The 10,844-nt window shown below is 38.0% G+C and overlaps 4 protein-coding genes across 4 annotated transcripts; all 4 read right to left on the bottom strand.

Moving 5' to 3' along the window:
* On the bottom strand, nt 1-1,636 carry LOC104704214 (putative F-box/FBD/LRR-repeat protein At3g59240). Its single transcript, XM_019227395.1, has 4 exons — nt 1,463-1,636; nt 724-1,360; nt 429-571; nt 1-334 (listed from the first exon to the last, which is right to left on the bottom strand). Exons 1-4 carry the CDS (start codon nt 1,634-1,636, stop codon nt 68-70), a joined length of 1,221 nt encoding a protein of 406 aa, XP_019082940.1. The 3' UTR covers nt 1-67.
* On the bottom strand, nt 2,161-4,448 carry LOC104699990 (F-box/LRR-repeat protein At3g59250-like). The gene is made up of 4 exons (XM_010415421.2): nt 4,299-4,448; nt 2,998-3,986; nt 2,734-2,889; nt 2,161-2,640 (listed from the first exon to the last, which is right to left on the bottom strand). The coding sequence occupies exons 2-4, from the start codon at nt 3,937-3,939 to the stop codon at nt 2,317-2,319; spliced, it is 1,422 nt and encodes a 473-aa protein (XP_010413723.1). The 5' UTR covers nt 3,940-3,986; nt 4,299-4,448; the 3' UTR covers nt 2,161-2,316.
* LOC104699988 (F-box/LRR-repeat protein At3g58980-like) lies at nt 4,860-6,915 on the bottom strand. The gene is made up of 3 exons (XM_010415420.2): nt 5,857-6,915; nt 5,497-5,640; nt 4,860-5,420 (listed from the first exon to the last, which is right to left on the bottom strand). The coding sequence occupies exons 1-3, from the start codon at nt 6,763-6,765 to the stop codon at nt 5,091-5,093; spliced, it is 1,383 nt and encodes a 460-aa protein (XP_010413722.1). The 5' UTR covers nt 6,766-6,915; the 3' UTR covers nt 4,860-5,090.
* Nucleotides 9,332-10,267, bottom strand: LOC104699987 (mitochondrial import inner membrane translocase subunit tim16-like; the record flags this gene model as incomplete). Its single annotated transcript, XM_010415419.2, is given in 3 exon segments — nt 9,332-9,688; nt 9,784-9,917; nt 10,189-10,267. Coding segments are annotated over 3 exon segments (339 nt in total), but the record flags the coding sequence as incomplete, so codon positions are not given.

Here is a 10,844-nt window from a genome sequence, read left to right as displayed (position 1 = left end):
TTGGTGAGATGTCGTTATCCATTATTAATTAATTGGATTCTGCACTTGGATGAAGCTCCTCTAGGAACTAACCTTGGCTTTTCAAATCTTCATCAATTAGAGAATGGTGGAACAGTATCATTTGTTCAAGATTCGGCATTGTCTCCAGGAAATACTTGACCTGCACCTTCCTCGTTTCATTTTCTTCACTGTAACAAGGAAGATAGCCAAAATCGAGTACCTTCAAAACCTTCACCGGACTTGATGATAGGCAACTACGAATGTCCACCTCTGAAGATTTGCATAGGCACCCGTCAGCGTCCTCACATTTAATTGTGCTTTTGTGATAGAGTCCCTAAATTATAGTCATGAAAAAATACTTTTATAATCTTAGTTTTGTTTGAAAAATTCTGTTAGCAGATGCAGTAAAAAGGATATGTGTTTGGTACTTCAAAGACGAGGGTTTCTAGTTTCGGACAGTTCTTGAGTAGAGCCGGCAATGATTCCCATCCCAAGTCTTCGTGAGTCGTAACAGTTAGCTGAATCAGGTTTTTAAAAACCGGTATTGGTTCACAACAGAAAGTAAGTACCAGATGAAACAAAAACCAAATCAATACAAACCTAAAACAAAGGGTATTCAGATTACTAGGTTGGTTGGTTGTTTGTCTTCCTTAAATTTCTAGGTAACCGAAAGATATGATTAAAAAAAAGAAAACCTGAAAAATGGGATTAAGACACAAACCTCTAGAGTGTCGGAACTCAAGTGAAGGATCTGAACATTGCTTATCCCCATAAATAGATTTGTTGCATTAACGACCAAATCTTCATAGCTTGCATGTGCAATCTGACGACTTGTCATTACAAGACCGATTCTAGCTTCAACAAGTGAGTCGAAATTCATTGTTTCATACTTTTCCGCAACATATTCATCGTATTCAAAGTAGACAAGATTCGGCGTATCAAATGATATACGATAAGGACCTGCATCCCCTGCTACGCCTGCTACACTGTGTACCGTTAGCCTCTTGAGAGTTTTGGAAGACACAGAGCGGTTCCAGTAACCACGCCAATGTAGATCAATCATAACTAACTCCTCAAGGACATGACAGCCAGAGATAAGCTTGACGAGGAAACTGTCAACATCTCCAACAGACTTGAGATGGAGAGTCTTAAGCTTGGGAAGAAAAACATGTGCCGAATCAATGACGAAAGCACATACAATTTCTATTCTCAGCCTAACAAGTGACTTGCTCGCAAAGACACTTGAAGGCATGGAATGTTTCGAAACCACAGTAACGTGTAAATCAAGATCCGATACCCCACGTTCTATCACATTTGATATCCAACTAGACACGCGAACTGGAGGATAATGACCATTACACTTGAGAGAGAACCTATCTATTGTAGAGTTCCCCTGCAAACCCAATACTCTATCCACGAAATCCATAAATTCCCTTTGAACCTCATTCCTCTCTCGGTAAACCATTATCGGATGGAAAGGTACGGAATCCTCGAAATCAAGATTTGGTCTGTAAGCAAAGAGATAGCGCCACTTTTGGGAGAGAAGTGAGGTCAAAGCAGCTTCCTTTATGTTAAGAAACGACAATATGTGGCAAATCAGAGCTTCTGGTAGATCACTGATTGTATCTATATCCATCTTTGTTGAATTCAATAGTGACAAACCTGATTAAAAAAATATATATATATATATAATACGATAGATAGATCTCGAGTAAGTACGTAAAAGGGTTTCTTTCACACATGCTTGACGAACAAATAAAGTTACGAATGGAACAGAGACAACCCGCATAAAAGCAAAATTTGCTAGATAAACAATAAAATTAATTCGAAACTAATTAAGGAATCACAAAATCATCATTAGAAGAAATCGTGAACCTCACTTGGCAACGATATCAAAATCAACAACTCTGAAGATTGATAGCGAGAGGTGAGGCGGAAGAGTAGATTAGGGTTTTTTTTTTGCAATCCTTGGTCAGTTTGTTTTACAACACAAATTCTTAACTGTGACGTGGCGGTGACGAAATCGGAGGTTTTGGGGTTTCCACGTCTGTTTATCGGTGTCCACGTGCTCCGCGTGTTCTTTTTGTGTGTGTGTGCGATGCGTTCTTTAATTATGGATTAAAAGAAGAATGCTCTGTTTCAGAAAATTAATAAGACATATTTTCTTTACGTATTGTATGACAAATTAGCTACTCAAGCTAAGAACCGAAACTGGAGCTAAGAACCGAGTATTCCCAATCAAAATGACAAATAAACCGACACGTACACAAGTCACAATAACTAAAGAACAAAAGGCAGAAAGAAGAGGATCTTGTTTTAGTTGAGGAGGCGATCAGAGATTACATGGATCTCGCAGTTTGGTGAAGCTTCTCTTGCAAAGTTGTTAAGTTGGCTTGACACTTTCATCAGATCATCATCTATGGATGTATCGTAGTGTACTGTCAGTTTTTCAAGACGTGGCATTGTCTCTAGGAAGTGCTTGATCAGCTCTATCTGATTCTCTATACCAGTTTCACCAAATCTCAGTACCTTTAAAGCCTTCACTGGACTTGAAGATAAGCAAGTAGGAACCTCCCCTGAAAATTTGCATAGGCACCCGTCAACATCCCCGCATTTGATTGTATATTTGTGGAGGAGTCCCTGAAACACAGAGTAAACAACATAAAAAAAAAATCTAGTTTGTTTGAAAAGTGAGTTATAGCAGATGCAGTTAAAAGGATATGTGTTTGGTACGTCGAATACAAGAGTTTCTAGAATTGGGCAGTTCTTGAGTAGAGTTGGCAGTGATTCCCATCCGATTCCAGATTCCCATCCTACTCTATGGGTCTCCACAGTTAAATGAATCAAGTTGTTGAATACCGGCACTGGTTTACAGCAGAAAGTAAGAACCTGAAACAGCAGCCATATATATATATAGAGAGATATCATCATTCTTCATCTATATCCAATCATTAACCCAAAATAAACATTTAATTTATCGATGCTAAGCTAACATACCTCGAGAGTGCTGGCAGATAAGTAAAGGATCTGAACATTGCAGATTCCCTTAAGAAAATCTGATGCATTGCCGACCAAATTTCCATAGTTTGCATGTGCATACTGATGAGATGTCATTGCAAGATCGATAGTAGCTTCAACAAGGGAACCAAAGTCCACTTTTGGATACTTGCGTGCAATATGATCAGAGTAGTCAAAATAAACAAGATTTGGTGTATCAAACGAAACAGTATCTGGATTATGGTCATATTCTTCACCACAATGATGTAGCGTTAGTCTCTTGAGTGAATTGGAAGACAGAGAGCGGTTCCACAAATCGGAGTAAACTCTAATGAGAAGTAATTCCTCGAGGACATGGCAACCAGATGTAAGCTTGTGAAAACAATCTCCAGTGTCTCCTATCATAACTTTATTAAGGTAGAGAGTCTTAAGCTTCGGAAGAGAAACATGTTCAAAATCAATACCATAAACATTTCCAGATTCTATCCTCAGCCTAACCAGTGACTTGCTCTCGAAGATCTTTGAAGGCAGACGACCCTCATCCAGAGTAACGCGTAAATCAAGATCCGTAACACCACGTCGCAGCACGTTTAATATCCATTCTATGACAAATTCGGAACGAACAACGCCACGTCCACACATAAGAGAGAACTTGTTGACAGTAGAATCCCCTTGCAACTCCAAAACTCTATTCACGAAATCTATAAAACTCCGATCAATGTCGTTGTAGTCAACCAGTACTTCAGGATGTTTTAGATATACAGTGCCATTGAAATCAAGATTTGGTCTGAAAGCAAAGAGATAGCGCCACTTTTTGGAGAGAACTGAAGTCAAAGCAGAGTCTTCAATGGGAAGGAATGACAAAATGTGGCAAAGCAGAGCTTCTGGTAGACCACTTATTATATCTCTACTGGGACCAAAGTCCGTCTCTTTCGATTTCATAGTGACAGATCTATGTATCTATCTATCTCAACAAAGAGTTACAACACCTACAAAAATATAAAAAAATCATCGAAATCAAGAAGCTTCATTCCAAATACGCCTTCCTCAAATCTCAAATTGCAAAACCAGTTTCAAAGTCTCTTGTCTTTCAGAAAATCAAAATTGCTAGAAAAAAAAAGTTCAAACTCGACACTAGAGAAAGTACAGGAAACTTTACTTGGTTCCAAATACGCTCTTTCATAAATGATAAATCTCACATTGCAAAACCAGTTTCAAACACACACACACAGAAACAAATTGCCAGAAGAAACAATTAAAATTCGACAGAATTAAAAGAGTAAAAAGAAGAAATGAGGAACCTTTTACTTGGGTTTTAGCGCAGAGTCCATCAAAATTACACAAACGTTGCTACTGACACATATGTTATTACTTGGTAGTAGGTCACAGAAGAAATTAGGGTTTTCTGAAATAGTTTTTGTGGCGGGACGGGAACACTCTCTCATTCTAGATGAGTGAGGGCTCCTAAAAACGCTGTCGTTCAAGTGGTATTCTTGTTTTTGTGATAAAACCCCCACTTCCTAATTTTTAGTTTCTTACCTAATATTTTAATATTGATACTCTACTTTTGTAATTTTAACAAAAAATATAAAAGAAAATTTTCCTTAACAATTATGAAGAAAACGTATTTAAGAGTTTAGAATATACAGTACGTGTTATTTTTAGGAAGTTTACTTACAAAATTTTATGAATCTTACTAATTTTCAATTTATATGAACAATGAATTTTGGGATGCTCAATTGGTCTCGTTTTTTTCTTTCCATGATCTCATTCCTATCCATTCAGGGGCAGGGTAGTGTAGTGTGTAGGAGTATGTGGGTCAATTGACCAAGTGAATTTTTAAAATTAGGAGAATTTATATTAAAAAAAAAAATCAATTTGATCATCTGAGACATAAACTAAGAGCCCATCGAAGCACACTGAGTTACACATCATATATCATGCCTAGAAACTAGATAGAATCAGACTGAATATAACTAGGAGAATCCAGTTAATAAAAGATCACAGGGAGATAAAAGTGACCAAGAATGTGCACAAAAACCGATTCATGTTCCAACAGACTTAAGCAACTAGGGAGGACCAACGTTTGTTTTTCAAACAAAACTGAGCTGGACCCTGCAGTTGGATGAAGCTCTCGGAAACATATGAAGATCCGTGTGGATTCTTAACTTGTCACTATCGCTTATTCTTCTCCAAGTACGAACTTTCAGCAGCTCCAGACGTGGCAACTTTCCTAAGAAATGTTTTGCTTGCTGCAACTCACCAGTCGTCCCGCCATACCATAAAGTTATCTCCAAGACCTCTACTGAACATGTCAATAGACAAGAATATCCCGACAAACACTCGCACACATAGTCAGGTTCTTCATCAACATTGTCAGCTTCTTCTTCAGCATCGTCAGGTTCAAGACAGTGCACTCCACCCTGCAGCAATAGGTTGAGAATATACACAAGGATGTTTTGGAAATAATGGTTTGTCCAAAATACATTATTATCATACCTCGATACCAAGGGTCTTCAAATTCGGAGCCTTGTTTAGCAAAAAGGGAAGAAACCTCCAACAGAAACCCATATCATCATTTATCATAGTTAGATGATGTAGCTTCTCTAATACTGGAATTGCTTCACGGAAGAAGTAAAGCGTCTGAAAATCAAATCAAATCAACTAATTAAGATGCACGCTCTTGATTCACATATTTGCAACATGTTATGGAACTTCAGATGTTTGGAACAAAGCCTAAGGAAACACGTTTGCAACATGTTATGGAACTTAAGATGCACGCTCTTGGATTCACATATTCATGTTCTATTGTTGTCTCAAACTGTAATTACACCTCAAACTACAAAATAACACACTTACCTCAAAAGTATAAGGAGATGATAATTCCAGGATCTGAACATTTCTTATCCCTTGAATCAGGTTTGTTGCATCGCTAGACAAGACATCACCATCATTTGCAAACCGACCATGCCATCGGCGATTTACCACCACAAGAAGATTGAGCTTAGCTTCCACAAGGGACTCGAAACTAACAGTTGTATACCCATCCGGGACAAAATCACCGTACTCTAAGTAGGCAAGACTTGGGGTATCAAAAGTAATGTACTGTGGATTAGGCCCTTCAAAATCTACAAGCTCACGACCAATTGTAAGTCTTTGAAGACTTTGACTAGACACGATCCCTGACCATTCCCAAGTTTCCCAGCACATACCATCAATGGTTAGCTCCTTAAGCACAGGGCAAGCCGAAAGAAACGCCTTGAACGCACAATCAACAGGATTACAGAACCTAACGCAGTCATCTAAAACGAGAGTCTCAAGGCTTGGTAACAAAGCATTCTCAGGGACAAGACTGATCTCAATTTCCCTCCCAAGTTTCAGGTTCTTGAGTGTCTTGCAAGTGAAGATCTCCAAAGGCAACGTATACCCATTATCACCATATATGCCCATCTTAATATCCATGACACCACGATGATTCAACACATCACGTAGCCAGGGGTTGATACGATCTGGATCAATACCCCTTTTAGATTTCAAAGAGAATCTCCTTATGCGCGTAGTAGTTTTCAGCCGAGCAGCCATTTCTCTACTCACAAGATCCGTGAACCTCCCCTGAAACTGAGCTGTGTCATCGAACTCAAGATCTGGTATGATGGTATAGAGATTCCTAAACCTCCTTGAGGTAATCAAAGACGCAGCATCCTTTGCAGCAAGAAAACTCACGATTAGCATGATAAGTTCATCTGGTAGACCGCTGATCCGATCCATCTTCTTCGAATTAAAAACCCTAGCGAACCACAAACTCAACGAAGATGATGAGATCACGACTTTGGAATTTAATCCTGAAGACGGAGAGTGAAGAAAATAAGAAACTGCTTCATTTTTTTCTTGAACATTCTTGATTAAACAAAGGTTAGGTTGGTGTCTACAAAACGCTACGTTTTGGCCCTTATGATAAAAAAACGCACCGCTTGGACTAGTCGAAGCCATGGGCTTTTAATTTTGTTTTAAGCCTTAATGGGCTTTCAATTTTGTTTTAAGCCGTAATGGGCTTTTCCTTCATGATATGCTAAAATGTATAAATTGGCTTACATCTCTCATATACCATCAAGAGGGGGGGGGGGGGTTGACAAAAATCTTGTTACGGATTGGACACGCATAGCTCTGACACGTGGAGCAACAGATCTTACTTTCCCGAATACCTTCACTGCCTTCTAGAGTCTTCGACAAGAGCCGCAACTTGCTTAAGCTGAAACTTGGATGTGGACTTGGTCTCTCATTTCTAAGAGGTTTTATCTTTACCAATCTTAGAACTCTGCATCTTGATTCTATTTACTTCGGTCCTGATAGTGGGAGTTTTGCCCGGCTTCTATCTGAATGCCCTATGCTTGAGTAGTTGATCGTAAATTGTATAAATTGGCCCCGTTGGAGCTCTGCGTCAGTGTGTTCCCCAACCCTTAAGAGACTTAACTATTGATGGTGAACAGTATCTACATCACATACTCAGGATGTCTCGTCAAGCGCATCTAAATGACTGTCAGAATCTATTGTTAGGGTATTAAGGATTGCATTTGAGACGGTGACATCAACCAGGTACAGTTCATAAACCGCAGGCGAAGCATGAAGAAGAGTCTTAAACTTATTATCAACATGATTACCAAACAGTTACACAGCTCATGATCAACAAACAGAGCAAGTGGAAGCGGAAATACGTGGATAAGCTAACATGAAACTTGACAGAGAAAAAGCCCAGTTCACAACGCAAGTATCGCACCTAACAATAGCAGCAGACATAGGCCACTCCCAACACGAAGAGATGTCCAGAACAAGTTCTGATACACGACGTTTCAACACATTGGTTATCCAACCAATGACAGGAGCTGGTCCAACGTCATCAATACACTTGAGTGAGAATCGGTTCAAAGGAACATTCTTATACAAAGCAAACGTACCATCCACGCGCTTTGTAAAACGTTTAAGGATCTTATCCCTCTCCTGTCTTCTCACTCCAGAGTGCATATGCTTTGAGTCGTCGAAATCAAGATTCATCTTTTTTCGAATACAAACCACACCACTTACAGCCTGAACAGAGAAAATGAGCTTGAGTAAGAAATACAACAAAAAGGATAACAAAACAGATCCAGCACTACCAATATCAAAACTGGTTGCAAATTCTAGCCTTTCACACAATCTTTAAGTTTCAGTTCAGATTCTTGAAAAAAAGAAAAACACACAAAGCTAGGTGGCCAAGACAAAGCCATCCAAGTTTGGTTTGCAGCTAGATTCTACTAAATGATTTTATATCGAACTGTTTAAAGTTTTTTTCAAACATAAGCTTTGTAAAAGTTTATTTTTCTTTTGAATATAATTTAACATTAAATTCAAAAAAAAAAGAAAAAAAGAAAAAAAAGAAAAACACCAAAGCAAATGTTCTTGTCTAACATTTTTAAACGAGACACTACGTGAGAAGAGGAGAAGCTTACTTGAAATTGAAGCAGAGATCACCAGAACCACACAACTGTTGAGTTTTTATGTGCTTTCGAACAAAAGGGATTCAGAGGTATATATAGCCAGAGTGAAGTGAAGTGAAAGTTGAAAATTAGGGTTTTTGGCAACTGCAGCCAGTGGGATGGGTGTGTTCCAATGCTGTATATTTTTTCTCGAGTGTTGTCAAGTCTTCAGATTTTGGAGGTCTTTGTGGTAAAAGGATTGAGTACATATTTCTTCTCCTCGAGAGTCTAATCAAGTTACTATACCAGAGCGCATCGTATCGTCTGTCTACTCTCATTCAATCTTTTTTTTTTGAATTTTAACCTTTTAATAATTTGAGACGAGATAACTGATAGCAACGTCATATTTCACTCAATGGCAACGATTCTCTCAAGACGAACCACTTCGCTTCTAGTTCAATAGGCCTACTCATCTCCTTTCACGTTTTCATCTTAGCTTGGTCAACTCAGATTGCCAAACTTGGGTCGTAATTTCTTTGTTGTGTATAGGAATTTATTTTGTATACATTTACTTCGGTCTAAATGCAAAATTTAAGAGACCACACCTTCAGTCTCAAGTTGCTTTACAGACTGAAAGTTCTATAAATTCAGAACTCAGTCGGCCCTAAAACTGTTTCAGACCAAACTCGACTTAAACTTTAATAAGTCTGTTGAGTTCCGGGATATATAGCCAAACCATGATCAAGTCACACTTGCGAGATTCAGATTTCTCACACTCAGCCACTCAAATACAGTAATGAAGTAATCTTATTATATATTATACATTACAGACAGTGCCTTTAAACAGATCTTCTCTCAAGAGAGAAGGATACAACATACACACATGGAAAAATCCATTCTAGTTTTAACATTTAAGAGGTTCTTTGACACTGATCAATTGACCAGAGCAAGCCTGTCTTAGTTATTACTAAATTAATAGGTAAAAAAACAAAAAAAAAACACTATGGCCGTTTTATAAGTTTCACATCATCTCAAAGAACCATGAAATCGTCTTAATTTTACATTAAGAGCAAGTGTTCTGAATCTGTAAAAAAAGAAGAAGAAGATATAAGCTCTTAACTAGGTGTACCGTTGCCTTTGCTCCTGTGCACAACTTCTAGACATTCTTTAGCTCGAAGAACTTTCGATTGAAGGTAAAAGCTCCCAGCTTTCGCGTTATTCTCAAACAGTTTGTCATATTTCTGCATTCATATATTAAACCCACTCCTTTCAGTTATTTGAGTAATCAAATCAGATCGAGAAAATCATCATCTGTGATGAAAGAGAAAATGTTTACCTGCAATATTTCTTCCCAAGAGGTCTGCTCGGTCACACCAAGAATTTGCCTAGCTTCTTGCTCATTGATGGCTTTTCCTGCTTTACGTACTGCATTCTGCATTGCTTCTTGCGCAACACCAGTTTTAGATGCATCTGCAAAAAGAAGATTCTCGGGTAAGATAGATAGATAGGCCTCCCTTTTATCTTATGTACAAATTCAAATATACACGAGTGTGAAGGAGAGAATCTGATCTCAGGAGCTGTGATAAACTAAGTGACCAGAATCATACTGGTCACCATGAACATGAAACGTCTGACCATTCTATCAATTGAAAAAACAGATCTTCCTAAACAGAGCAAGCCTTCATGAAAAGCAATCAAATGATGTCAAAAAGGTAACATAAAAGAAAGTGTAGGAACTCACTTGCAAGTGCTTGACGATAGGCTTGAAAGACAGCACGACCAATGATCCCAGAACCCATCACAATCAAATTTGCAAGTATCCTCCCAGCCTGTAAAAGAAAGATATTGAATATTAGAATTAAGATCAGCAAGGATGAAGAAATAATTTGAAAACTAAGGGACCAAAGTCAAGCCTGCTTAAGTTAAGGTTCATCAAAGCAAAGGCCTTTAGCCACTACTACATGCAAAAAAGGGATCCGATATTAACTTAAACCATTCAGACATATTAGCCTGATTGATCATATCTAGAAAGAACAAATGAGAGAACAGGAAAAAAAAAAATGTTTGTTTCAATTTGAAAACTGTAATAATCTAATCATTGCAAATACAACCTAATACTAATAAGGATGGATTTCAATCAATCGTACAACGAGGAAAAAAGCTTGCAGCAATAAAAATCCTAAATTTTAAGGGAATCAATCACAAAATATGTCAAGAGGATCTCCAAATGAAGCAAATCAGCTGAATAAGAATTGTGTACCCAATTCACAGAACCCATCAATCTCTCGAATTCATACAAATCAACGACAAAATAATCTAACAAATGATGCTAAAAATCGATCATTTTATCAAAAGACAACCACTCAAGAGATCAAAAAAGCGGCAAGAAATTAAAAA

The sequence above is a fragment of the Camelina sativa genome, chromosome 7, assembly GCF_000633955.1.
Source record: "Camelina sativa cultivar DH55 chromosome 7, Cs, whole genome shotgun sequence".
Taxonomy (NCBI): Eukaryota; Viridiplantae; Streptophyta; class Magnoliopsida; order Brassicales; family Brassicaceae; genus Camelina; species Camelina sativa.
Note: the sequence above shows the minus strand (reverse complement) of the source record. Positions and strands in the feature narration are given on the sequence as shown.

Excerpts from the sequence above, each read along its gene's own strand:
- LOC104699990 (XM_010415421.2), bottom strand. The coding sequence starts at position 3,939 with ATGAAATCGAAAGAGACGGACTTTGGTCCCAGTAGAGATATAATAAGT. Across the intron at positions 2,890-2,997 it reads TATCTGCCAGCACTCTCGAG|GTTCTTACTTTCTGCTGTAA; the intron begins GTATGTTAGCTT and ends CTGCTGTTTCAG. Across the intron at positions 2,641-2,733 it reads TAGAAACTCTTGTATTCGAC|GGACTCCTCCACAAATATAC; the intron begins GTACCAAACACA and ends TCTGTGTTTCAG.
- LOC104704214 (XM_019227395.1), bottom strand. The coding sequence starts at position 1,636 with ATGGATATAGATACAATCAGTGATCTACCAGAAGCTCTGATTTGCCAC. Across the intron at positions 1,361-1,462 it reads TACCTTTCCATCCGATAATG|TGTAATGGTCATTATCCTCC; the intron begins GTTTACCGAGAG and ends TTCTCTCTCAAG. Across the intron at positions 572-723 it reads CTTGAGTTCCGACACTCTAG|TGGTACTTACTTTCTGTTGT; the intron begins AGGTTTGTGTCT and ends TTTTGTTTCATC.
- LOC104699988 (XM_010415420.2), bottom strand. The coding sequence starts at position 6,765 with ATGGATCGGATCAGCGGTCTACCAGATGAACTTATCATGCTAATCGTG. Across the intron at positions 5,641-5,856 it reads CATCTCCTTATACTTTTGAG|ACGCTTTACTTCTTCCGTGA; the intron begins GTAAGTGTGTTA and ends TTTGATTTTCAG. Across the intron at positions 5,421-5,496 it reads TGAAGACCCTTGGTATCGAG|GGTGGAGTGCACTGTCTTGA; the intron begins GTATGATAATAA and ends CTATTGCTGCAG.